The sequence below is a fragment of the Chiloscyllium plagiosum genome, unplaced genomic scaffold, assembly GCF_037043375.1.
Source record: "Chiloscyllium plagiosum isolate Xiang-an unplaced genomic scaffold, Cpla_swu_hap1 HiC_scaffold_37, whole genome shotgun sequence".
Lineage (NCBI taxonomy): Eukaryota > Metazoa > Chordata > Chondrichthyes > Orectolobiformes > Hemiscylliidae > Chiloscyllium > Chiloscyllium plagiosum.
This window is the reverse complement of record NW_028270175.1, coordinates 26,688,342-26,714,816: the sequence shown is the minus strand read 5'-3', so window position 1 is coordinate 26,714,816 and position 26,475 is coordinate 26,688,342. Positions and strand designations below refer to the sequence as shown.

The window sequence follows — 26,475 nt, the reverse complement described above, 5'->3', positions numbered from 1 at the left end:
TGGGGAGAGCCAGTCCACCATCTGGGAAATTCTGTCCTGAGCGCTGAATATCCGGCAAGGTCAAAATTGGGGTGAGGTGTGACATCTGTCTCACCCAAGTAGCCTACTAATTCTCAATGATAAGACTATTTCAAAACAGAGATTTGATGGATATGATAACAAAAGATAGTTGGTGCCAGTGGGTCAGCAACTTAACATGAAGCAGCATCTTCAGGAGAGTAGGGGAATAAGAAAGCTAAAGTCATCAAAAATTTAAATAACGGATATGTAGAATTCCTAATATTGTTAAAGAATATTTTGCTCTATCAGCTCAGTAGTATGAATTTAAACTTTATTAGAGTCATATAATATCACGCAATGGTCATGACATAGGAAGCGATTGCTTTTTTTTTCTACCCCAGAGTGTGAGGGTGAGCATGTTAAGTGGCAACTAACATTTTGCCCTCCACTGGTGAGATAATTCACTGGATCACCTGTCAATCAGCTCATTAAGGCCTTGACACTGGCTGCCTATACCTACAGATGCTCCTGCCCAAGTGGAGGCCCGGAGCTTCTGGGTTCCAAGGTCCATCAGGTCAAGGTTACTTGCAGAGCATTCAGTGGCGAGAATAAATTCCTTATATCTTCATCTCACAGGTTTGTGGGGAGATGGCATTCAGGGGATCAGTAGCAAGGGCAGGGGTTTGGTTTTCAAAGGCCACACTCCTGCCTCTTCTTTGTGCCTCTGATTGCCCCCAAATTGGAGCAATTGGAGGCTCCCTCTTCAACATCCAGGCAGGTTGCCATGGTTACCCAGTCAACTAGACATCTTTCTTGCCCACCTGCAAAGCAGATGATTGAGGCCCTTAAGTGGCCATTAATTGGTGAGTTGAAAAATTTACCCATGGTCCTCCTTGCCATCTTTCTCACCACCCCCAGGAAGAGGGGCAAATCACATCCATAGTTTTAAAGTGGGGCTCTGGAAAGGACTTTTGTGGGATCCTCAGATCATCAGATTTCTGTATTAAGTTATTTCTGTTGCTGTATGCTGATGAAAATGTTTCGAGTAGTCATTGTGCTCTTTCCTTGAGTTAGAAGACTTTGTCCTTCAGATTGAGCACGGCACGGTGGCACAGTGGTTAGCACTGCTGCCTCACAGCGCCAGAGACCCGGGTTCAATTCCCGCTTCAGGCGACTGACTGTGTGGAGTTTGCACGTTCTCCCCGTGTCTGCGTGGGTTTCCTCCGGGTGCTCCGGTTTCCTCCCACAGTCCAAAGATGTGCAGGTAAAGTGAATTGGCCATGCTAAATTGCCCATAGTGTTAGGTAAGGGGTAAATGTAGGGGTATGGGTGGGTTGCGCTGCGGCGGGTCAGTGTGGACTTGTTGGGCCGAAGGGCCTGTTTCCACACTGTAATGTAATCTAATCTAAAAAAAAACCACTGTGTCAGTGCCACTCATGGAGATATATAACAATTGTACTGTGATGTCACTGCCATTGTGACGTGGCCTCAGTGGAAATATGATTTTATTTCCACTGGTATTTCCTTGCACAGGTGATGCTAATCAAATGGGTAGAATATTTATGGCTATTTTCACCAATTTGACATGATTCCAGTGGAAATAATGAAAACAACCAGAATTGGCTGAGAAAAGGTGCGTAAGAGTGACAAGGGATTGACTCACCACTATCCCCATTGGGAAGCATAAGAAAAAAAATTGTTAACTTAGACTTGTTTGTTTTCTTAAAAAAAAACATTCTTTGCCCATTCACTCCCTTTATTTCCTGAAGTTGCTGACTCTGACTAGCATTTGGCTCCAAAGGTGCATGTTGTTTGCCTATTGGAAAGGGAGAGGCATGGTCACAAATTGTGGTTCTTTCAGAACCAGTGACACAGAAAAGAGCAGGCTAGATGTCTTATATGAATATACAAACATATGAATCAGGAGATGGAGTTGGCCTCCAGCCCCTTAAGCCATCCCTGGATAAAATCATTGCTGATTTGACTGTGGTCTAATCTCCATTTCCTGCATATCTCACAGTACTCTTATTCATTTACTGATCAAAATACTATCTCCATCTTAAAACTATTCAATGACCTTGCCTCCACACTCTCTGGGGAAAGGAGTTCCACAGACCTATGACCATTTGAGAGAAAAAACATTTCTTTTCACCTTCATCTTACAGAGAGATTTTAGAGATGTCAGGATTGTGGTCTGTATTAAACCAATTTGGTGGAAAAAAGCTAAAGATGTCAACGATGCATCCAAGAGTGGCTGAGGTGATGGTGCAGAAAGGGGAGCTTTATATTAAAGACGTGATGGGAAGTTTAGGAGCAGTGCTGGGGGAAATGTTCAGAAGGACAGGATATTTCCTATAACCATTTGGTGACAAAATCTTTGCAGAACAGGATAAATAGGACATTGGTAGAGTTGAACTCTTGTGAGGCAGAGAGAAGGGCAAAGCAGAGATCGAAATAATCATAGATGAACAAGAATCAGTGAAGGAAGAAGTGCCATAACGAACAGATATAACCAATTAAAGATCAGGCATATGAATGTAGAGGCTTTAACAAATAGGGGAGTGCACCGCTATGACAATTGTTGCTGTCCAATGCATTGATAGAAATAGTTCAGTATGCACAAGGCCAAACTTGGGAGTGTTGCTGTAAGTGTGAATGACTTAAGGAAAGTGAAAGGAATCGGTGGATATACTTCTCAACTAGTTAATCTGAATTGACTTCTATAGCAACATGAAACAAACAGAGGATAATTTTGCATGTTTTATATAGACACTGATTCAAAGCAAAAGTAAAAGTGGGTTACTGTGTGAAGAAGTGAGAAAATATATCCCAGCTGAAGCATTATATTTGTGGGTGATTTAGTTGATTTAATTTGATTAGCAATGCCCATGTGTACTAGTTTATGAACCAGTGGATGTAATGGCTGCTGTCTTAATTGGCAGAATAATGATAAAATGAAAGATCATTTAGATTTTGACTTGATATAATGTTAATTGCCCAGATAGCTAATCAGAAATGGAAACAAAATACCTAAGTGATGGGGTCACTGAAATAACTCCACAGAGGCTGGTAACCCATCACCGAGTCACCCTTTACTTACATATGGAGAGTCCTTGACACTGAATCAGCTCGCTCAGAGCCAGCTCTCAGCATGAACCAGATATCTGACACTCCTGATCTTATCTGTCAGCTAGGGCTCCCTGTTTGGACCTGATTAATAGCCCAAATCTGGTTGACCTCTTTACAATCACTCCATCCCTCAACTTCTGGATCCGAGGACATAGGCCATAGCTCCTCCAGGAATGTTTTAGCACTGGGTCAGGTTCCTCCAACTTTGTCTTTGATATGGGTGGTAGCTCAGCTCTTGCGCCCAGAGTGTCTCGGAAGAAATTCATTCTATCCATCAGGCGACAAAGGCATCAAGGTGGCAATATCCACTGTATCCATCTCAGATTGTGAGGTTTCTTCAATGCTTGATGGAGAGGGAGGACCCATGGGTTCTGGAACAGTTGGGAAGACTGTTGAGGAGCGCGCATGTTTTGTTCCCAACCATTTGTGAGTTTGCAGCTTTCACATGGTCCATGTGCTTGTTCAGGACCATTGCACCTACCTGAACTTTATACATCACCTTGCGTCAGCCATGCCTCATGCATGGCCATTCCCTAAGCTAAACTTTGTCCCCTGAAATAAACTGTCTTTCTTGCCATCTTCCAATTGGTGTAACCTGGTCTTGACTCTGTAGCCAAAGTAGGTCACTTGGGCTTCCTGAGACACACATTTTTCCCATCTGAGGCATACGCCAGCCTGAGATAAATGTCTAAGGACTATGTCCAAGATCTCTAAGTGCTCTTTATTGGTCTTCACTGTTATTAGCATGTCATCTAAATAAATGGGGGCCTGGACTTGACCTTGTAAAATGTTCTCTATCGTGCACTGAAAAATTACACAGGCTGACAATACCCAAATGGCAGTCCCATATATTGGTACAATCTCTAATGGATATTAATTGTAACATACTTCTGGAATCCTTATCTAACCACAATTGCAAATATGAATGGCACATGTTCAGCTTCGTGAAGGACAGCCCCCCCTACCAGTTTTGTGTATAAATCCTCTATGCGAGGGATTTGCTATTTGCTGATCTGCAAAAAGCAGTTTACAGTTCATTTAAAATCCCCATAAAGGCAAACCGATCATCGAGTTACACAATCTGTTGCCCATTCTGAAAACTGGACTGGTTTGATGATTCCTTTGCTTTTCAGCCTTCTGTTTTCTGCTTCTACTTTTGCCCATAAGGCAAATAGTATGGGGTCGGGGGAGCAGAATCATGGAATTTGCTTTCTGGTGAACATGCAAGGTGGCATTGGCTCCTTTGATAGTTCCTAGACCTTCCTGAAAAGTTTCTGGGTATTTAATTAGGACTTCACTCAGCCAATCTCGGTGAATCTTTCTCAACTAATTTTGTCCCATCAAGTTTGGACCCGAGCCTTTTGCTACAATCAGTGGTAACTGAACCAGCTGTTTCTTAACTGGAACCAAAGTTGTGCCCTTAATCTGTAAAGGTCCCCAGTATACATTCTCAGTCTAGTTGAAGTCTTGCACAAACATAAGAGTTGGAGTCCAGACTGAATTTTGTTAAAGACTAATTCTGTGATCACCAAAATGACAGCACTGGTATCGACCAGCATTAGAACCAGGTGACCATTTAACCAGATGAGGATAAATAAACAAAGTATTTTCCTTGAGGCGGGGGAGTCCAGAACTAGAGGTATAGGTTTAGGGTGAAAGGGGTAAGATATAAAAGAGACCTAAGGGGCAACTTTTTCACGCAAAGGGTGGTACATGTATGGAATGAGCTGCCAGAGGAAGTGGTGGAGGCTGGTGCAATTGCAACATTTATAAGGCATTTGGATGGGTATACGAATAGGAAGGATTTAGAAGGATATGGGCCAAGTGCTGGCAGGTAGGACTAGACTGGGTTGGGATATCTGGTCGGCATGGACGGGTTGGACCGAAGGGTCTGTTTCCGTGCTGTACATCTCTATGACTCTGAATCTATGTTGATGGACTTTCCAGGATGTGCAGTCTCCTGGATACTGACCCATGTGTTCTCTTACTCCATTTAGGTCGGTTGGGATACTTTTGCTGTCGCGAGTCTGCATACTGGCAGCAACTGCAATGGCTTACTGGCCCAGACCCTGAAGAAAATTTTAACCGTTTGGCTGAGGCTTTGGTTTTGCTGTGGTCCTGACTGAAAGTCCCTCTGTTCAGGATATGTCATGAGTGAGGCTATGCAATTGCCTCACTTGTGGTGTTCTCCAAGCTCAGTCAGACTGGCAAGGGTGTCTACTTCCATTGGAATACCCTGCAACTTATATGCTCCACTTGTCACAATTTCCAGTTGATAAAGCCAGTTGTAATGCCTGTTCTAATGTCCAATTGGGCTTCAGCTAGTTGGCAATTTTGCATGGTTACATGATTAATCTCACATGGCCTCAAGTGGCCTCTCAGTGTCTCATTAAGAGTTAAACCAAAGTTTCATGCCTCTGACAGTTGTCTTAAGCTAGTCAAATATCCTGATATGGATTCCCCTGTTCCCGAATTGCCGAATAAAACCAATAGCATCTCTGAATTAGAGGAGGCTTGGGTTCTTCCTCAAGTAAATGTACCAAGTCTTGAAAGGATTTTGTATCTGGTGCCTCAGGGAAAGTTAGGCTCCTAACGATCAAAAAAGCTGCGGGTTAACAAGCTGTCAGGAGAATTGCGTGTTGCTTTTCATCAGCCCCAATGTCATTTGCTGGGAAAAAATAACGCATTCTTTCCACATTGTGGGCCCAGTCTTTGATGACAGGATTAATTGAGTAAAGCTTCCCAAATAATGGCATGATGCCAGAAACGCTTATCTCGACTCAAAGACAGCTGTTGCAAGAGAATTTCTTCAGGAGTGTGCTTTTCTTTCTTCAGAACAGAAATAACTACAAGAGACTGGTATCCTGTCACCCCTTATTTACACGTGGAGAGTCCTTGACAGTGATCCAACCCTGTCAGAGCCAGCTCTCAGAGTGAATAGGATGTCTGACGCTCCCGTTCTTAACTGTCAGCCAAGGCTCCCCGATTGAACCAGACTCTGAAGACACCATTTAAGATTTGAGGGAGTTTACCGCAATGTCTAGATTCTAATGTTTTTTCATTCTCACCTTATTTTGTTACCATACTCACCATGAGCTTTGCCACAGCACAGATGGGAACATTCCACCTCCAGATGTCAGCTAGCCACATTTCTAACCCACCAGAGAAGCAGGTGGTGAGTAGAGGCTCTTATGTGACCATTAATTGCTGGTGCTTCAAGAAATTCACCCAGCAGAAGCAGAGAGAAAGGGGATGAGTTTTTACTACACTTGCCCAATTATTGGCACGGTGGCTCAGTAGTTAGCACTGCTACCTTACAGCGCCAGAGACCTAGGTTCAATTCCTGCCTCGGGCAACTGTCTGCGTGGAGTTTGCACGTTCTCCCCATGTCTGTGTGGGTTTCCTCCGGGTGCTCCGGTTTCTTCCCATAGTCCAAAGATGTGTAGGTTAGGTGAATTGGCCATGCTCAATTGCCCGTAGTGTTAGGTAAATGTAGGGGAATGGGTCTGGGTGGGTTGCTGTTCGGAGGGTCGGTGTGGACTGTTGGACTGAAGGGCCTGTTTCCACACTGTAGGGAATCCAATCTAATCTAACTTAATTTCCTCTTCTGGCCAACTCTTCCAATGTCTCCGGGAATGGCGGAGGGGTACAGGGAGACAATGCTGCCATGGGATACCATACCTGCAGGGTTTGGTGATTGGCCTCCAATTGAGATAAGTTGGTGGCAATTGGTGGCACAGATGGTGGGCATGAGTGTGGTCTTTGAAAGCTGGACCTTGCTTTTGCCTCTGACCCCCATTTCCTGGCATCATCCATCAGAATTAAACAGGAAAAGAATTTGACTCTGGAGCCGAGAACAGGAAAGGAAAGTTTATGCTTACCTTATCATGATGCGTTTGAATTAAATGATTTTGTTGATTTATTTTAAAGTGAATCATGCCTTTTATAACAGCAGGGACATTATATAATTTATATGAAAATTGTATTACGCTCAGACAGTACTATTCTGGGCTTGTACAAAAAGGATGAGTGCAACAACTGTATAACCTTAGATTCCCTACAGGCCCTTTGGCCCAACAAGTCCACACCAACCCTCTGAAAGGTAACCCACCCAGACCCATTCCCCTACCCTATATTTGCCCCTGACTAATGCACCTAACACTATGGACAATTTAGCATGGCCAATTCACCTGACCTGCACATCTTTGGATTATGGGAGGAAACCGGAGCACATAGAGGAAACCCATGCAGACACAGGGAGAATGTGCAAACTCCACACAGACAGTTGCCCGAGGCAGGAATCGAACCTGGGTACCTGGCGCTGGTGAGGCAGCAGTGCTAACCACTGAGTCACTGTGCCACCCATAACATAAAAGCTTTCCACGAGTAAATTTTCTAGTTCTGCAGCCCTGAACAATGTAAACGATTTGATCGCAATTAAACTCCCAATTTCTTGTAATTGATCCCTTAAAAAAAGATAAACTCACAATCTAGCCCCATCATCTCTTGCTGATGCCTGATATGGTCAAAACTGTATGATTGATTACAACTGCATGGCTGTGGTCTCGGTTCATTTTCCTTAATTTTATTTGGGGTTAATGTTCAATGTTAACGTTGCAAATTCTTTGCCCATGTGTTGGGAATTAAATAATATTTGAAAAAAGAGGTTGCAACAGGAGTAAGATGATGCCTTACAACGAAGGAAGGCACATTTTAGCAGGCTTGAACCTTGAACAGCAGAGAATATATTCTCTCCTTGGATTACAGGAGACTAAGAAATGACCTTATTGAGATTTATGAAATCATGAGAGGCATAGATAAGGTAGATAGCCAACATCTTTTCCCCATGGTAGGGGAATCTAAAACTAGAGGACATAGGTTTAAGGTGAGAAGTGAGTGATACAAAAAGGTCCAGAGGGGCAACTTTTTCACACTGAAGGTGGTGAGAGAATGGAACGGGCTGCCAACGGTTGGAAGCGAGTACAATTTTGTCATTTAAGAAACATTTGAATAGGTACATGGATGGGCTAGGTAAGGAGGGATATGGATCAAATGCAGGCAAACGGGACTGGATTGATTGTGAAAACTGGGCGGCATGGACATGTTGGAGGTGAAGGGCCAATTTTCATGCTGTAGACCTCTATGATTCTATGACTCTAATCGGGGAACTCATATTCTATAAGATCCACCCAGTTGACATCGTTACAAGCACCATTTTGACACAAGGTCATAGAAGCTTACAGCAGAGAATTATGGAATTTAACCCATCGTGCCTGTCTCAGTACTTTCTAGATTATTCTAAATTTATTCTGCTAAACTGCATCTTTCTGTGCTTTAAATGTTTATATAATTACCCCATAAAAGATACAATACAGTAGTTTCTTTCCAAATTATTCCCATGATCAGGATAAGATGATCTGCAAATCATTACAAAATCTTTAAAAGAACCAGTTTCAATATAAGAGGAGCTAATACTGGATAATATTCAAGACAATCTAACTTGATAATAAATAGAATACTTTTAATAACATACTATGAAGCATCTAGGATAATATCTCAGGAAAGAACTGCCACCTTAATAAGGCCTGATAAGACAATACTGAGGAAGGCAAGTACATAATACAAATTCTACAACAGTACAGAGGGGAGGAATACAGGAATCTGAATATTTTATAAAGGACTGTCACTTAGATAACAAAGAAGGAACTGGAAATATGATGCTGTAGAAGCTGATGTACAAAGAATAAGAAGTACAGCAGTATTACGACAAGAGGTTATCAAAGAAGATTCAAGACTTTTTAAAGATCCAACAGGAATGGTAGTGAGGATGAACTAATTACAAAGGCCCCAAGTCCATGAATGCAATAATAAGGTCTTTGTGGCAAGATGTCCGCAACAGGGCTCCCAATGGGAAACCCACTGAAGTAGAGTAGAGTAGCTTTTCACTTGTCATTTCTATCATATACAACTGATACAGTAAAAATGAGATAGCATTTCTCCAGGACCAAGGGTGCTACATGGACAGCACAAACTACACAATTGTACACGGCGTAAAGTGCAAAACACACAAAGGATCCCTCATTCAAATATTTACTGGTGTGTGCATTATGATGCCCATCAATTCGGTGAGGTATCCTGTTCCAAGTTTCCATTCTGAAAAATGTTGAATTTAAAAAAATTCTTTTGGTGTCCAGGCCACATTCTTAGCAAGGTGAAATAGAGGATAGGTATGTGGAAATAGAAAGTTGGATAAATGAGAGATGGTTAAATCAGGAGAAAGTGAGAAATGTGGTGTGAGGACAAGAAATATGGGATTAAGACCATTGTGCTGAAGCTGCATTGTCTTCTGGTCAGGTCACAGCTTGAAAATTGTATTCAATTCTGGTACTGATTCACAGGAGGAAAATACAAACTAAAATTGGTGCAGAGAAGATAACTATAAGGCTAATTCAAAGTGGCAAGACTAATAATCATAAATACTATTTCAAGGTCATGAGACTATATCAGATAAAGACCATTAGGCCACTTAAATTTATCCATTGAAACAGCTCAAAGGATTTTGTCATTACACTATATATGAAGAATTTCCTGGTACTTGTTCTAAATGTATCTCTTATTGCTTTGAATTTGGTTTCTTTTGTCTTATTAAATAATTGTAAATTAATTTAAAGTAATGTTATGGATATAAACTATATTGCATAACTCTGAAAATATCAGCTCACCAAAACTCCTTTTCAAGATGTAAAGAGAGATTAACACTGTTCCCTGGCTGGTACAAAACTCCAAAGAAATATTCAAATGTATAGTTGGAAAGTTGTAGCTTCATGTTAATGATTAGCTAGATTAGCTAAATTTCCTATTAATGTACAATTTTCTTCTGAATTCACATCCTAGGAGACATTATGAGCTGAATTTAACAGCCACCCACTGCAGTATTTAAAGTTGGGGTCTCAAAATACAGAAGGTGGCCTTCCCATTGTTTCCCCACCACCCAACCCCACTGTCCCAGCCAGGCCCAGAAGACCAGATTTACTTTTGAGTCCTGACTTCAAGACTCTTCTTCCTTGGGAATTTATTGGAGGTTCAATAGTTCCCAGTTCCCAATCATACCGGCCAGCAGCTCACTTGGGTGGAATTTCCTCCCAGATAGTGACAGAAGCTTCATTTTGTTTCAATTAAGGGTGCTCCTTGCATAATATCGCTGCATCACAGCTGACTCTGTGGTATATAGGTCTGAAAGAGTCTGAAATTGTTAATACTGAAGGAATAGTATAAGCACCTGCCAGTGTGATGATGTGAACATAGGAGGTATAGTTAGTAAGTTTGCAGATGACACCAAATTAGAGGTGTAGTGGACAGCGAAGAAGGTTACCTCAGATTACACAGGATCTTGATCAGACGGGTCCATGGGCTGAGGAGTGGTAGATGGAGTTTAATTCAGATAAATGTGAGGTGCTGCATTTTGGAAAAGCAAATCTTAGCACGACTTATACACTTAATGGTAAGGTCCTAGGGAGTGTTGCTGAACAAAGAGACCTTGGAGTGCAGGTGCATAGCTCCTTGAAAGAAGAGTCGCAGGTAGATAGGATAGTGAAGACGACATTTGGTATGCTTTCCTTTATTGGTCAGAGTATTGAGTATAGGAGTTGGGAGGACATGTTGCGGCTATACAGGACATCAGTTAGGCTATTTTTGGAATATTGCATGCAATTCTGGTCTCCTTCCTATTGGAAGGATGTTGTGAAACTTGAAAGGGTTCAGAAAAGATTTACAAGCATGTTGCCAGGTTTGGAGGATTTGAGCTATAATAAGCTGGAACTGTTTTCCCTGGAGCTTCGGAGGCTGAGGGGTGACCTTATAGAAGTTTATAAAATCATGAGTGACATTGATAGGGTAAACAGACAAAGTCTTTTCCCTGGGGTGGGGGAGTCCAGAACTAGAGGGAACCAGGTTTAGGGAGAGAGGGGAAAGATATAAAAGGGACCTAAGGGGCAACTTTTTCACACAGAGGTTGGTGCATGTATGGAATGGGCTGCCAGAGGAAGTGGTGAAGGCTAGTACAATTGCAACATTTAAAAGGCATCTGGATGGGTATATTAATAAGGGTTTCGAGGGATATTGGCCAAGTGCTGGCTAATGGGACTAGATTATGTTGGGATATCTGGTCAGCATGGATGAGTTGGACTGAAGGGTCTGTTTCCATGCTGTGCAACTCTATGACTCTATGACACATTGACTTGTAAGTAGAACAGCTTAGAATCTCAAAGAAGTGAGACCTAACAACCAGGCCTATGCAAGTCTATGTAACAATGTCCATCATGTTAATGTAACGTGTAACAAATTGCTAATATGCAATGAACAATATCTGCTAACTACAGCAGGCTCTTCTGGTGAGACCATGGAGTAATTTCCCTCTAAAACACCAAATCAAGCATCCTTCATTATAAACAGCAGTTCATACAGTGGCAGTGAGCTGGCATGTTGGTACGGCAGGTTTCTGAGTCCCTGAGCTCATAAGCAATATTTCCGTCAGATTGCCGGGAATTAGCACTGCACTATAAATCTGAAAACTCAGGTAATGTTCTGGGGAGTTGGGTTCAAATTCTGCCATGGCAGATGGTGGAATTTGAATTCAATAAAAATCTGGAATTACGATAACCATTAAACCATTGTTGATTGTCAGGAGAAACCCATCTGGGTAATGTCCTTTAGCAAAGGAAATCATTCATGGTTACCTGGTCAGTTCTACAAGTGACTACAGACCGACATCAACATGGTTGACTCTTAGCTGTGTTCTGGGCATTTATGAATGCTGGCCCAGCCAACAATGCCCACATCCTGCTAATGAATTAAAAGAAACGGTAAAATCCAGCCCTATATTCCACTTTCTGGGTGCTGTATAACTACAATAGTTTGGGATTTTACTTTAAGCCCAATTGCTTCCCATATTTGCGAAAAAGTAAGTGTCACAATTTCATTTCTTGTTGGTGATTGCAAAGAGTCTTATAATGAATTATGTATCATAAATATAGCCCAGATCCCACAGTAGCAGAATTATAGCAAATGTGGAAAATACTGGGATTGTTTTTAAGTTACATAGAAATAATAATATATGCCTTTCTTTTTGCAAAACAATCACAGTATTGATGACTTGCTTCCACGCATTTAATTTTAAAGCTTTCCTTTCTTTCCAACATTTGCTTCAAACTAGCAAAATCAATCCCTGACATGTTCTCACTCAATTTTCCTAAAATGCACTTCAGCCCACAGTAGATGATTATCTCTGTGACAGATGCAGCAATCTTCAGTACACCCGTTATACAGTCTTGCAAACTATTTGAAATGAAAATGGAATTCGATATACAAAACATCCACATGAGCCAGTGTTTCTCCAGCCAAAGTATGAAAGACAACCCTTTTCAGTCACCGAGCTTCATAAGCTAAAAGACATTACTTATTTTAACCCAAATGAGATATTATGAAACTAGCTGAACTAGAATATCCATCACAAAAACTAACGTGTGCAGCATTCACTAAAAATGACTAAGTTCATAGTCTTTGTGTCAATTAAGCATGGCAGCTCAAGTGTATACTTCTCTGGTCTTTTCTTTAAGCATTTTACTTGCCTTTCAGATTTTCTTGCCTGTTAAGCTGTTTTATCGTAGTTCTTAACTTGAACACATCAAAACTAACACCTACTGCAATCTGAGTGCCAAACTAATTCAATTGATCAAATTTGCAATTATTCAATCTCTTTATTTGATATAATGTAAGTTTATAATGAGAGTCTAAAATAATTAACAGAGATGTGACTAACACTCTCAAAGTATTTTTTATAAATTAAAATTATTCTAGACCTTAATATATACAATATGTTTAAATGGGAAAAAGTGAGGACTGCAGATGCTGGAGATCAGAGCTGAAAATGTGTTGCTGGAAAAGCACAGCAAGTCAGGCAGCATCCAAGGAGCAGGAGAATCGACGTTTCAGGCATGAGCCCTTCCTGAAGAAGGGCTCATGCCCGAAACATCGATTCTCCTGCTCTTTGGATGCTGCCTGACCTGCTGCGCTTTTCCAGCAACACATTTTCAGCTCAATATGTTTAAATGCCCTACATATCTGATTCCTAATTTTAAATCCTACACCAATAATTTTAATTGATAACACATTTATTAAATTCCACATTGCCTTCCTATTTGAAGTCATCAACATATACCACAAAGATGGTTGGAAACTTTCCTTTATGGTACCATTGACCTTGTAGGATCTGCTTTTAGCTGAACATCAGTTATTTTCATCAAAGCAAATCTATGCAAAAGGTAATTTATCCAGGAAACATCACTCAGTGATGAAAAGTGGCTTTTATGACAATTGATACTCTCATGAACATATGGCAAAAAGATCTTCAAAGTTTCTTTTCCAGCTGTGGGAGAGTTGACTCCAACAGCTATATCGCCCAATCACTCTTCAAACCCTCCAGCAATCAGCCTTGCTTTAGCCTCACCAGTGTCGTCTCCAAGGATTTTTGTCAGTGCATATTTACCATTGCTTTCCTCCCAACCAATACCGAATACATTCCAAATTCTGTTTGAATATCTAATTTTCTTTATTAATAAAAGCAAAAAACATTTGAATAACCTCATCAGGCCCAGGAGCATCAGTGGAGGGAGTAACAGAGTTACATTTTTGAAGATTTTTCTCAGCACCTTCAACATTAGACACATACACTGGAGGTACGAGACGCCTTGTTTACCTCAAATGGATGCTTGGAGTCTGTGTGAAATTTTACACACATTTGGCAAGTATGGTTCTTCACATGAGCCTCTTTGATAAGGTACCAAATATCCTGAATTAAATTTGATATCACGTGGACTTACATAATGCCTTGATGCTCTCCATGTTTTATCCAAGAACTCAGCAGTGATGAAAGCCCATATTTTTGCATACAAATTAACTATTTCTACTGTTGTCCAGAGCAGGAGCAATATTGCATAGCACATTACGCAGTTTGAGATTTTGCTCATAGACAAGTTGATGGGTACGATGTCCTCTAATTATTGGAAGTGAATTATTTGCATTGCTCTTATATGCACCTTATCAGGCTTAATTTGTAGTTCTTTCATGGAATGTATGCTCAGCAGCATAAATATCTCACTAAAGACTAAGTCAATACCTATAAAATGGCTTATTCCAGCAATTTAACTTGCTCCAGCAATTGCAGTTTCTTTTAATAACCTCAATGAAACCATGAAACAACAATCTTGCATGAATTCTCACCACTGCATAAATTATTGTCATGACACTGTCATGTGTAAATTTGAACCTCTCAGATTTAGGCAGTCTGTCACGTTATAATTATTTGAGACACACCTGATGTACCTATTAATTATTCCTTCAACATTACGGGGAGTCATTGAACATTAGCTCTTGTGTCATCTTCGTTTCTCTCAATTCTCCTTCTCATTCTGTCGCATTTCCTCTCACTCTTGCACTTGTTTTATCTCTTTTATATCCTCCTATTTTCCTCTTCATTTCAACATGTGTTTCAATAACAGTCTACACTGTTTTATGTTGTGTCTCAATAGGTTGAAAACCTTCAAAAAGCCCAGCCAGCACAGGCACAACAACCCAGTAGTCTGCAAAATAAAATGAATCAGCTGAAACCAGAAAATAAGGTAAATACTGAAAAAGTCTGAAGCAAATTTGAGTTTATATGATGTCAGCTAGTTCATAGTCTCTGTTTCCTCCCTTGTAGTCCTGCTGTATGTTATGCTTGTAAGAGGATTCGCAGTAGGTTGAAATCTTCGAGGAGAAAGTGAGGTCTGCAGATGCTGGAGATCAAAGTTGAAACTTTATTGCTGGAACAGCACAGCAGGTCAGGCAGCATCCAGGGAACAGGAGATTCGACGTTTCGGGCACAGGCCCTCATTCCTGAAGAAGGGCCTGTGCCCGAAACGTCGAATCTCCTGTTCCCTGGATGCTGCCTGACCTGCTGTGCTGTTCCAGCAATAAAGTTTCAACTGCTGTATGTTATGGTTAGGTTTTAACTATTGTTATGGTTAGGTTTCAACAAAGTAGCCAAACTGATGGGCTCAGGGTAGAGGAGGATGGCTGCTGGATTCAGCATGGAGTTGGGTGACTAGTGGGCTCACATTGGAGTTAGGTATTTGGTTAGTTCAGCATGGAATTAAGTGGGATCAACAAAGTGCTATGCTTTTTGAGCGAACTGGCTGTTGAGTTGCTTGTGGAATACGGCTGCTTTGCAGACTGAGCTTAGAAAGAGTATATCATTGTGGAATTTTCAAGCTGATTATCCGGGCATGGAGGTGGGATGTTTGGTAGGGTTATGGTGGAGTTAGGTTTGCTGATTAACTCAATGTAAAAACGGTGGTCGATTTGCGAATGCTGCAAACACCACCTCTAGGTGAGACCAAGAGTGTACGTGCACAAAGAGGAATGCAACATAATTCGAAAGTGACAGAAAGCAACAGCTATTTGAAAAGTTGGCATGCCAGTTTATGCTGTGGGGAAGTATTAGCAGCCCTGGCCCTGGTCTCAGCCTCCTGGGGCCCCTCCACAGGCCAGTAAGGTAGGTGGAAGAGGGCTGGTCAGTAAGGTGATGATGGTTCAGAGTGAGTATAGTTCCTGAGGGGTCCTACTCTGCAGTTACCATCAGGGAGAAGAGGCTCGTCTTCATCAGTAGTTTGCTTCCTCCTCACCTCCAGCCCGGTGGCATTAATGGCGCATACTCAAATGGTGAAATGGCCTGTTGCAGCCAGCTGACTTTACTGGCTGAGTCTGCGTGCACGAGGCTGTTTTGATACTATGAATAATCACTCTTTAATCACAGTGAAAAGTCTCAACTCTGAATTTACTAAGCCACAACTTTGTCATTCAATAATAATGCTGGAAATTCTCAGGAAGCCAGACAGCAACAGACTAAACAACTGGGATTTTTGGGAATTAATTTTAAAGATGTAGGCTCGAGTGTTTCTGCAGAATAATGGATGTCTGGGTTCTCTGCCAAACATGTTTCTGTAATTCTTGATTGAGTGATGCCATAGCCTGTCACAATGATCATGCTAGGCTATCGTGGGTGGGTGGGACACGACGAACTAGTGGGGAGTGAGGACATTAGAGTCTTTCTGTTTTATTGTAATTGGGACAAAATTTCAAGCAATGAAAGCAGACATTGGGTTACTTGTGATCATTTTCTCAGCTCAGCTGACCCAACTGTAGCTTGCACCCAACAGACACAATGAAAATCTCATCCTTGGCGGCACCAAGCTAGAACCTTTCCTGATTCCTGCTATTTGCCACAAGGATGAAAATCCAGTTTCATTTCAAGTCAAGATGACTTCTGATGAAAAATCATCTATACCTGAAGGACTAAGTCCGTTTTTTCATTAAGCCTGAGGCGCTGAGTATTTCCAGCATTCTTTGTTTTAATTTCAAATTTTCTGCATCTGTAGTAGATTGCTTCTATCTTTTCCACGCAGTCCAGGTTGTTCTGCTATAATGTGCGTTTTGTCAGTGCGATTGGCTATAAGATGATTGATGTATTGTGGACATTGTTTGGATAACGCAAACTTTTTACTGAGTAGTCATAGCAATTTTCCATTAGCAATCTTCTACAGCGCAATTTTGTATAGCACGAGGTTGTAGAGGAACACAACCGTCGCGTTATAGCAGAGTGATCTGTAATAGTTGTTGTCTCTTCTCATCACTTTTTTAACCTTTCCTCATTCTACCTGAGGAGGAACCAGCCCAACAAGTGGGTTCCCAGTCACAACCAATAAAAGAGATTCCTGTGCCAGCTGTTCGTAAGAAGCACAAGATGCCTTCATCTTCACGTTCAACTAGTAAGGTAAGGGATGAAATAAGCATGTGTTCCAACATGGCTTAGTATCAAAGTGCATGGTCTGCTAATGCACAGGCTAGTTAGGTATCAGGTTTCATTCTTGGCCTTTGCTAAGTCTACAGTCAAGTCTGCGGTGGGGTTGTTTCATTCTATGTTTTCAGTCTTTAATTTATGACACTTCACTTGTTTCTCCAATTAACACAACTGTGATCTCACATTTACCAATGATAAGTTCAGAAATAATCCCATCACCAGCAAATTACAGGAAGAACATCGTCTCTTTGTGAAGGAGCTGTGAAAATATGAGTAGTTTAATTCAGCAAGACATCTGCTCGCAGGTCAAGTGGAGAGAAACCAAGGGATGGAATGTCTGTCATAACACTATGGGGATAAGAGGCTGGGGCTAGGTTATCCTTCCATTCTGTACAGGAAATATGTCTGGATGTGTTCATGTGTCCCATTTGGGAGATAGTGAACGAAGGGGCACACATATGGGAGAAGAGGAGTCTTTGTCAACCCTAAGACTGAGCCTGATACATGTCCACATATCCCTGCCTCCTCATCCCTCCCTAACAACCTATCCACAAAGCAGGTTAGGTAGTGAGGAAATCCCTGGCGGAATAGCAACCTGCTTCACCTAGGTCAACTTGGAATGTGCATCACCAGAGGCAAAATAAGGTCAGTGTTAGTTAAATCTAACTGCTTAGCTTGGCTCCAGCCTCATCCCCGTCCCTGGTGATCAGGACTTGTGTTTTGGAAGTAGGGTATTTGACATTCTGCTATGGTGGCCTACCCAGACCCTCAGTACTCAGATCACCTGCTTCCTTGGGGTTGCTTGTGTGCATGCAGCAATTCATCGAAGTATATAAATATGGTAAATTCAGGAGAAGGGAAAGGTAAGAAGAGATTTAAGAATATTTTAAATTATGTAAGCATAATTGTTTGAATGTAGACAGACTGTTTCTTTTTGTTATTTAGTTGGTGAAAACATAGAATGTTTTAAGTAGATTATGGAATACTTTACATCAGGCAGTGGTTGGGGAAGTGAGCAGCATGACCAACTGTCTTAGATTTTAATGGATCCTCCCATGTTTGAGGTAATGATCTCTCATCCTAGATTAATTACTGCCAGGACACTGTTTGTTCTTATTTCAGTGCCTTGTGCATATGCAGTATGCACCTGCCCTCTCTTGTGGAAGACCACTCAGAGCTGCAACACTCCATAGGCCCCCCACAGCCAATCATAAAGTTTTGCCTAAGTGACCTTTCCCCCTAACAGGTTGTTACCAAGGTGGAGGTAAAATTGATTCAATATTTGAGGCAGAGAAAGTTACCAGGATATAGGAAAAGCAAGAAGGAGCAGCTTTAGTTGATGGACTGAATGAGCTGAGCTGTTCACATTACACTTGTAAGTACAGTACAGTTTGCCATCCAAATTTTATTGATCTCTCTCTCCTTTACTCCAGGAATGTCCTGTAGCAGATATGGAACAGGACTCATTACTCTTGGATTCAGGCCATGACAGTCACCATCCAAAATCGGAGTTACTCCACAAAAGGTTTGTGAACAGATCATTTTGGGGGAGGGGAAAGCATAAGTGTTTTCCTCTTCCACAAATGTTGCATTTTGTGCACCATAAATGAGTTGGACTAGATTTCAAATAAAGTTCATTCTGTCTTGTCTGGAATGTGATAATTTAATTCTGCATGCTGTAGGGTATTCAATGTCTCTGTACTATGTTATTTGATTCATTTATGACATGTAGACAAGCTGGTTCCAGAACCTCCATTGCTAATGTTACTGTCTTTGGAAATGCAGATAGATCATAGTCCCAGATAAAGAGCATTCAGCAATCACAGTACAGCTTTCAGAGAATGTGTATTGTTCAGCATTAAGCTTAGGAAACGTGCAACTGTCACAGACTCTATAACTCTCTAATTACTGCATCCAAAAATATCTTCCATGAGTATGAGAGATGCTGTCATTTGGGACGTCAGAATCCTTCAGATAATTGATCATTTGTTTCACTATGTGCTCTTCTGGTGTGCATGGATGTTGTATTTCTCTGCATCACAACAGTTATTGGACTTCAAAGCAGTATATTCTATGAAGAAACATTTTGCGAAGTTTCTAAGATATGATAAATTACTATGTAAACACCACACAACACCAGGTTATAGTCCAACAGGTTTAATTGGAAGCACTTGCTTTTGGAGCGCTGCTCCTGATAAATCTGTTGGACTATAACCTGGTGTTGTGTGATTTTTAACTGTACACCCCGGTCCAACACCAGCACCTCCAAATTATGTAAACACCAATCTTTATTAAACATGCTTTTGGATATTCTTCACCACAAAGGTTATCAACTCTTTTTGTAGCCATGGTTCTTGAGTTCCGCACCTGATCTTGGCTGGTACTTTGGAGTTTAGTGAAAAATTAATTTGGGTTCTCCATCCTGGTCACAATTCATGATCACTGTTAAAGTGCATGCGTGTAAATGCCTGCAGAAATAAGATCACGCTTGGCCGTTCCCCCACAGTTGAACATCTTGTTAATAACCTGAGTAATGTTAATGGGGGTTTCACCCAACAGCTGGAGAGGCAGCAAAATCCTTACATTGCCTTCTCTGGATAAGGCCTGCTGTTTTGAATTGCATTTTAAGTGGCCAGCAACAGGCCTTCCCTGTTGTTACCCGAGGAAATCTTCTCTTCTATCTAGAGTAAAAGCTGCTCACTGCCGGCAACATAACCTGGAGAGTGGTGGCCTTTGCAGGTGGTGTACTCAGCAAGAGACCCAGGATCGCTCAGGGACTCGCCCTAAAGGTAAGTGAGCACAGGTGATGCCATGGGTGAGGGGAATGGACACCAAGCTGTGAACAGGCCAGGGTCTCGCAATTAGGCACAGGGTACCTTTGAATGAGGAACCCCACCCACAGAAACCCACCAGCAAATATAACTGGTATCACATTTTGAGCTTCTCACAGGAGGTCCTGACCACCTCTGCTTAACTACCAACAACTGTTGGATGAGGCCTGAAGTCAGCACTAATTGCCCTACTAAGAGCCTCACTTTGCAGCAAGGTAGAAAAATTGTCCACAAGTCTTCCAACTCCAGCCTAAACCCTCCTGGAATCCTCCTGCCCAATTAAATGCCCCTTTCCAGCTCCAAACTGATTTCAGGGCAGGCATTAAATTTTGTCCTCAATCTTTAAGATCAACTATATAGAAGAGCTACCTGTGGGAGATTTCTACAATGTTAATGAATCTGTCAAAGCAAGAATTAACACTTTCATAGGAAGAAGCATGAATATTTGAAATTGCAAAGGCACAACATTTGTCGTCTGTTGTATATTCTAGGTGCCACCATGAGATTAATCGGTTAGACTCTAAGAACCATGATCTGCAACGGAAGTTGCACAGACTGCAACAGGATCTCGAAGAGCTGACGATGAGGAATGAGATACTTGAGACTACTTTGGGAGAACACCGTAATCACCCTAGAGATGGCCAGCACAGCACTGACTGTGAGAAGGAAGTACTAAAAGCTAAGGTTAGTTCAGACAGCAGGTGACATTATAACTATTGTGGACTCTTCATTCAGTTGTAATACTTTGAATGAGACAAGGATATTCCTGGGTGGCTTTACAACTCCAATACTGCAGGCTGACAATATTTGCAACCTATGCCTGACCACACAGTTGAATATTTTTGAAATTATATCTACATTGAATAACACTTTCTCTTGCCACCTTTCTTTCTCGTATTAACTCATTTGACTTGATTTCATTTATAATTATCACATGCATCACATTACAGTGAAATATATTGTTTTGCATACTAGCCAGACAAATCATAGAACTATAGACATATACAGCATGGAAACAGTCTCTTCGGTCCAACTTGTCCATGCCGACCAGATATCCCAAATTGATCTAGTCCCATATCCCTCCAAACCCTTCCTATTCATATACCCATCCAAATGCCTTTTAAATGTTGCAAATTGTACTAGCTTCCACCACTTCCTCTGGCAACTCATTCCATGCACGTACCACCCTCTGTGTGAAAAAGCTACCCCTTAGGTCTCTTTTATATCTTTCTCCTCTCACCCTAAACCTATGCCCTCTAGTTCTGGACTCCCTGACCCCAGGGAAAAGACTTTGTCTATTTATCCTATCCATGCCCCTCATAATTTTGTAAACCTCAATAAGGTCACCCCTCAATCTCGAACGCTCCAGGAAAAACAGCCCCAGCCTGTTCATCCTCTCCCTATAGCTCAAATTCTCCAACTCTGGTAACATCCTTGTAAATCTTTCCTGAACCCTTTCAAGTTTCACAACATCTTTCCGATAGGAAGGAGACCAGAATTGCACACAATATTCCAACAGTGGCCTAACCAATGTCCTGTACAGCCACAACATGACATCTCAACTCCTGTACTCAGTACTCTGACCAATAAAAGAAAGCATACCAAACGCCTTCTTCACTATCTTATCTACTTGCGACTTCATTTTCAAGCAGCTATGAACCTGCACTCCAAGGTCTTTGTTCAGCAACACTTCCTAGGACCTTACCATTAAGTGTATAAGTCCTGCTAAAATTTGCTTTCCCAAAATGCAGCATCTCGCATTTATCTGAATTAAACTCCATTTGTCACTTCTCAGCCCATTGGCCCATCTAGTCAAGATCCTGTTGTAATCTGAGGTAACCTTCTTCGCTTTCCACTACATCTCCAATTTTGGTGTGACCTGTAAACTTACTAACTGTACCTCTTATGCTCGCATTCAAATAATTTATGTAAATGACAAAAAGTAGAGGTCCCAGCACCAATCCTTGTGGCACTCCACTGGTCACAGGCCACCAGTCTGAAAAACACACCACCCTCTGTCTTCTACCTTTGAGCCAGTTCTGTATCCAAATGGCAAGTTCTCCCTGTATTCTGTGAGATCTAACCTTGCTAACCTGTCTCCCATGGGGAACCTTGTCGAATGCCTTACTGAAGTCCATATAGATCACATCTATCGCTCTCCCCTCATCAATCCTCTTTGTTACTTCTTCAAAAAATTCAGTCAAGTTTGTGAGACATGATTTCCAACGTAGAAAGCTATGTTGACTATCCCTAATCAGTCCTTGCCTTTCCAAATACATGTACATCCTGTCCGTCAGGATTCTCTCCAACAACTTTATTGAAAACTTAACATGTTTTTACAAGTTTACAAAAGAAAACTAAAAAAAAACCCAAGTATAAACATTGATAAGAAAGTGAGGTCTGCAGATGCTGGAGATCAGAGCTGAAAATCCTGTTCCCTGGATGCTGCCTGACCTGCTGCACTTTTCCAGCAACACATTTTCAGCTATAAACATTGATATACAGTTAAATCTTAAATAAATGATAACCAAAATCTATCAAACAAGAAAACAGAAATACCAAGAGAAAAAAAAACTCAACTAACTACTCATCTAACTTACAACTAATCAGAGTGTATGATTAAAATTCTTACATTATTCAAGAGAAAAAAAAAACAACGGATAACACAGAAATTGAGCAGTGATATACATGCTCGGAATGTGTTAACATCAGATCACAACAAAACCCGTATTCATGCGGGATTCCTCTCCCAGGGGGCCCCGGACCAGCCAGGTTCACCCTCTCAATTAAATAAAGGATGACCGAGATATCGGTATTTGTGTAATTCAAGAAGGGCTGCCATATTTTGTGGAATAATTTGGTTTTTCTCCTGGTGCACCATATTTGTCAGGAAGTCAGGGGGAGTATATTCCATAATTATTCTGTGCCAACTTGAAAGTCCATGAGGGCCCTCAGCCACCCAGTTTACCAAAATGTTTTTCCCTGCACAGAAAGAGAGAACAGAAAATAATCTCTTCCCTGTCGTAATTTCAGGTGTTCTTTATCCAATAAATGTGTCTCTTATAGGAGAACTATATCAATCCTCTCTTTCTTGAGGTTTGATAATATTCTCCTCCTTTTGATTGGTGAATTACTCGCTGTGACATTCCATGTGCACCATTTAATCGACGGATCATCCATAATCACCTGGCAAGACCGAAAGCCCCAGGGAGAAGAAACCCTATCCAAAACATCCCGAGCATGGAGCATATAAAATTCACAAATAAAAGCTCTTTAATACATTCAGATCAATATACTAAAAATCTATTTCTAAATAATTAAAAAAGTATAAAACGTATTTAAACAGAGATCTTCCCCCTTATTCCCAGGGGACATCACTTCCTTTCCAAAAAACCCATCATAATCTCTCCCAACCAGTGCCCCACCCTTGATCCAGGCACCCCATGATAGGATAAAGACAATTCAAGTATACTACTGAACTAGAACTAACAGTGAGTACCCTATCCCCCACCCCCACCCACACCAACACCTGGATATATTTGGTAATGTTAATACCATATATGACTATAAAATTACAGTCTCAGCAAATAATAACAAAATATAGTAATACAAAATAACAGGGGAAAACAACCTCGCTCTCAAGGACAAAGATGAAATAGAATAAGGTAGTCACCTTCCCCCCCATCTACATTAACTAGACCCCCTGGCCTGTATATATGTAAAAAAAAAGGGGAAAGAAAATCGCTAAGTAAAGAATGGATAAATAAACCCTTCTTCCCATCCCCTGGAGATAATGTTAAACAGTAACGTAATGAAAGGAAAAAGAAAGGGGGTAAACTGAGGTGGGGGTAGGGCAAAACAACATCAATTAACTCTTATAATTTATCTAAGAGAGTCCAAAAGTTCCTTGGCCTTCTCCGGTGATCCGAAGTTATACACAGACCCTTCATGGCTGAAGTGTAGTATAGCTGGGTAGCGCAAGGAGTATTGAATGTTTAAATCCCGTAAACACTTCTTCGCTTTATCAAATGCCTTCCTCTTTCGGACCAGAGCTGGGGAAAAGTCCTGAAATAACAATCTTGGATCCTTTATAAATCATGGCTTGGGGATCTTTCCCAAGATTTCTGCAGACCTTATAGCTCTGCAGCCGGAACAGGACCAGGCGGGGGCGCTGGTTCGAGCCGGACCCGCGTATTGCCAACCCAGTAGGCCCATTCCACCCTTACCTGGCCTGATCCAGCCTCCAGATTTAAAAGCTGTGGAAGCCAATGTTCAAGGAATCTTGTAAGCTGGCCTTCTTCTTCCCGTTCGGGAAGGCCCAGCAAACGAATATTTATTTGACAACCTCGATTCTCGAGGTCGTCAATGTGATTCTCTAAGGTCCGGACTTGCTGCTCGAGAGTCTGAACCCGATCCACGGCCGATTCTGCAATGGCCTCAGAGGTCGCGGCCTTTAGCTCCGCCCCCGACTCGGCACTCAATTTCTTCGATGTTTCGGCCATGCTTTTGTACTGCGGCAAGAATGAATTCCACCGACTTCGGGACTCTTCAATGAAGGCATCGATCTTCGCATCAAGTTTGGAGATTATTTCCATGAGGCTCGCCACCGTAGGTAATTCCCCCGGGGCAGCTGCGGACGCCTCTGCTACAGCTGGAGAGGGTGGGGGAGGGGCTTCTGCCTGCTGAGAGCTGCGGGCTCCTTTCCCCCTAGCCATTTTTACAGGAGACTGAACTGTTTAAATTTAGTACTGAACCACTAATTACATTAAGTAAAAACAATTTTAAATGATTTGGTGAGTGTGGTGGAGGACGGTGGCCCACTTTGCCTAGGTCTTGGGAGGAGCATTATAGACTCAGACGTGCTGAGTCGCTGCCATCTTGGATCTCCCAAAACTAATCTTAACTTCATACAACATCTAAAAGGCTCCTGAGGATGAAGTGAGATTGGAAGCAAATTGTTTAGAAAATAACTCTAAAGGGCAAGAGCCTAACACACTAAAAATGGATGGGTGTATGGGTTGACGAGGAATGCAGTGCTATAGGTGGCAGAGAATGGATTCAGCGCAAGTTGGGATTTATGCTGAAATGGCTGGAACGATGCTGGGATAGATTTTCAAGTTAGGCAAAAAAGAAACCAGAAGTTCATTGTTAAAGCAGCAGTAAGACAGCGGATCACAGCACAGATTGCTAATGTTACTTGTGTTATTTAAAGTTCACTAGCTTTTCTTACTGGAAAATTACTTTTATTTAATGAAATGTGGCCTCCTCTTTCCCAATAGCCTATATTTCTGTTATATCCTGAAAGATGCAATAACATCTTCATCAATTTGACTCATGGCAATGCATTCAATTTTCTATAATCCATTGCAAAAATTAAAAAAAAACCTCACCTGTCTCCTCATGTTTTTTATTGTTTTTCCTTGGTTAATGGATAAATGAACTGAGCTTCTTTTCTCTTGAAAATAGAAGACTGAAAGTCAGAATTTAATGAACAAAGACTTCCCAAAATATTGCAGTGCTCTATGTGAATTAATATGTGAGGCTTTCAACTATATGATGATTAGTTAGCAGGGCAACATTTAGCTTCAGAAATTGTAACTAGCTGAATTTGGATTGTGCAATTGAGATTATTTTCAACAATAAGAATTTCAAAACAAACAGAAAGATCTTTGTTTAACCTTCATATTTGCAGATTCAATGGAGAAGAATACTAGGTTTCCAGATTGGTGGCTGAGATCCTATTAGATCTCGCCACAGAATGAAAAGCTTCTAGATGAGGAGGCAGAGTTTTTCATAAATTTTAGCTGTTGTAGAATGAACCAATTGATTTTTAAAAATTAAAATCTCAGCCATGCTATATGATCATAGATTCAGATGCATGATGTTGGGCCATGAATCTTGGTCTTGCCAGTGGACCATGCTCTGTTCTTCTAAAGAATGTTTATTATCGTGATTGGAATGCAGTCAGCTAGGTAGATCTCATATATTATGAGTTCCTGATTGGGGCTGATAACCCGTCCAATCAGGGAGTCCTGGCTGACAGATATAATGAAAAAAGTTTCAATGAAAAAAGAAAAAGAAAAATAAACAAAGTTTCACTCTACGAGCCAGCTCTGAACTAGCTGGGTCTGTGTCCTGCACAATGCACTTGTAAATACAGGATGATTTGATCACGGGATATTGGCTTTGTGAAGTTATTTCATTTTTGCGGCCATTTTCTAAGATGACACACAATAAGAGAGCTCTCAGATTGTTGAAATCACAGCAGATGGTTTCATGTCATGGATATTGTCCAGTCTCTGTGTACTATGTGGAGGTCATTGCAACAATGAAGGCTGCTTATTGAGACCAAGATTATACAAGATATGCATTGTGTTGTATAATAGCAGAGACCTCTATTTTGAGTGTAGGATATTAAAGTGCAATAATTTTGTATCAGAGGATTTTATATATTGCAGCAAAGTTTGCAGTTTGAATTTATGCATCAGAGCAGTTGTGCTCGGTGCCAGGGACGAGGCAGACTAGCAGACGTCTTCTTTGTTGCTGTTAATGAATCAACACTTTGGTTCCTTTATGCTGGGGTGGGGAATTCTAAGGACGTTCAGGGGAAATGGAATGGTT

General features: G+C 41.3%; 1 protein-coding gene across 9 annotated transcripts in view; it reads left to right on the top strand.

Annotated features, from left to right (window-relative positions):
• Positions 1-26,475, top strand: part of ccdc30 (coiled-coil domain containing 30) — a 159,417-nt gene that overhangs the window by 44,351 nt on the left and 88,591 nt on the right. For 7 of the 9 annotated variants that reach the window (XM_043675691.2, XM_043675689.2, XM_043675693.2 and 4 more), the window contains 4 exons: positions 14,715-14,804; positions 16,886-16,996; positions 18,457-18,548; positions 20,346-20,538. In XM_043675691.2, coding sequence (XP_043531626.2) covers positions 14,715-14,804; positions 16,886-16,996; positions 18,457-18,548; positions 20,346-20,538 — 486 coding nt within the window. The remainder of the gene's footprint in view (positions 1-14,714; positions 14,805-16,885; positions 16,997-18,456; positions 18,549-20,345; positions 20,539-26,475) is intronic. The other 2 variants (XM_087980519.1, XM_043675687.2) reach the window with 1 other exon arrangement.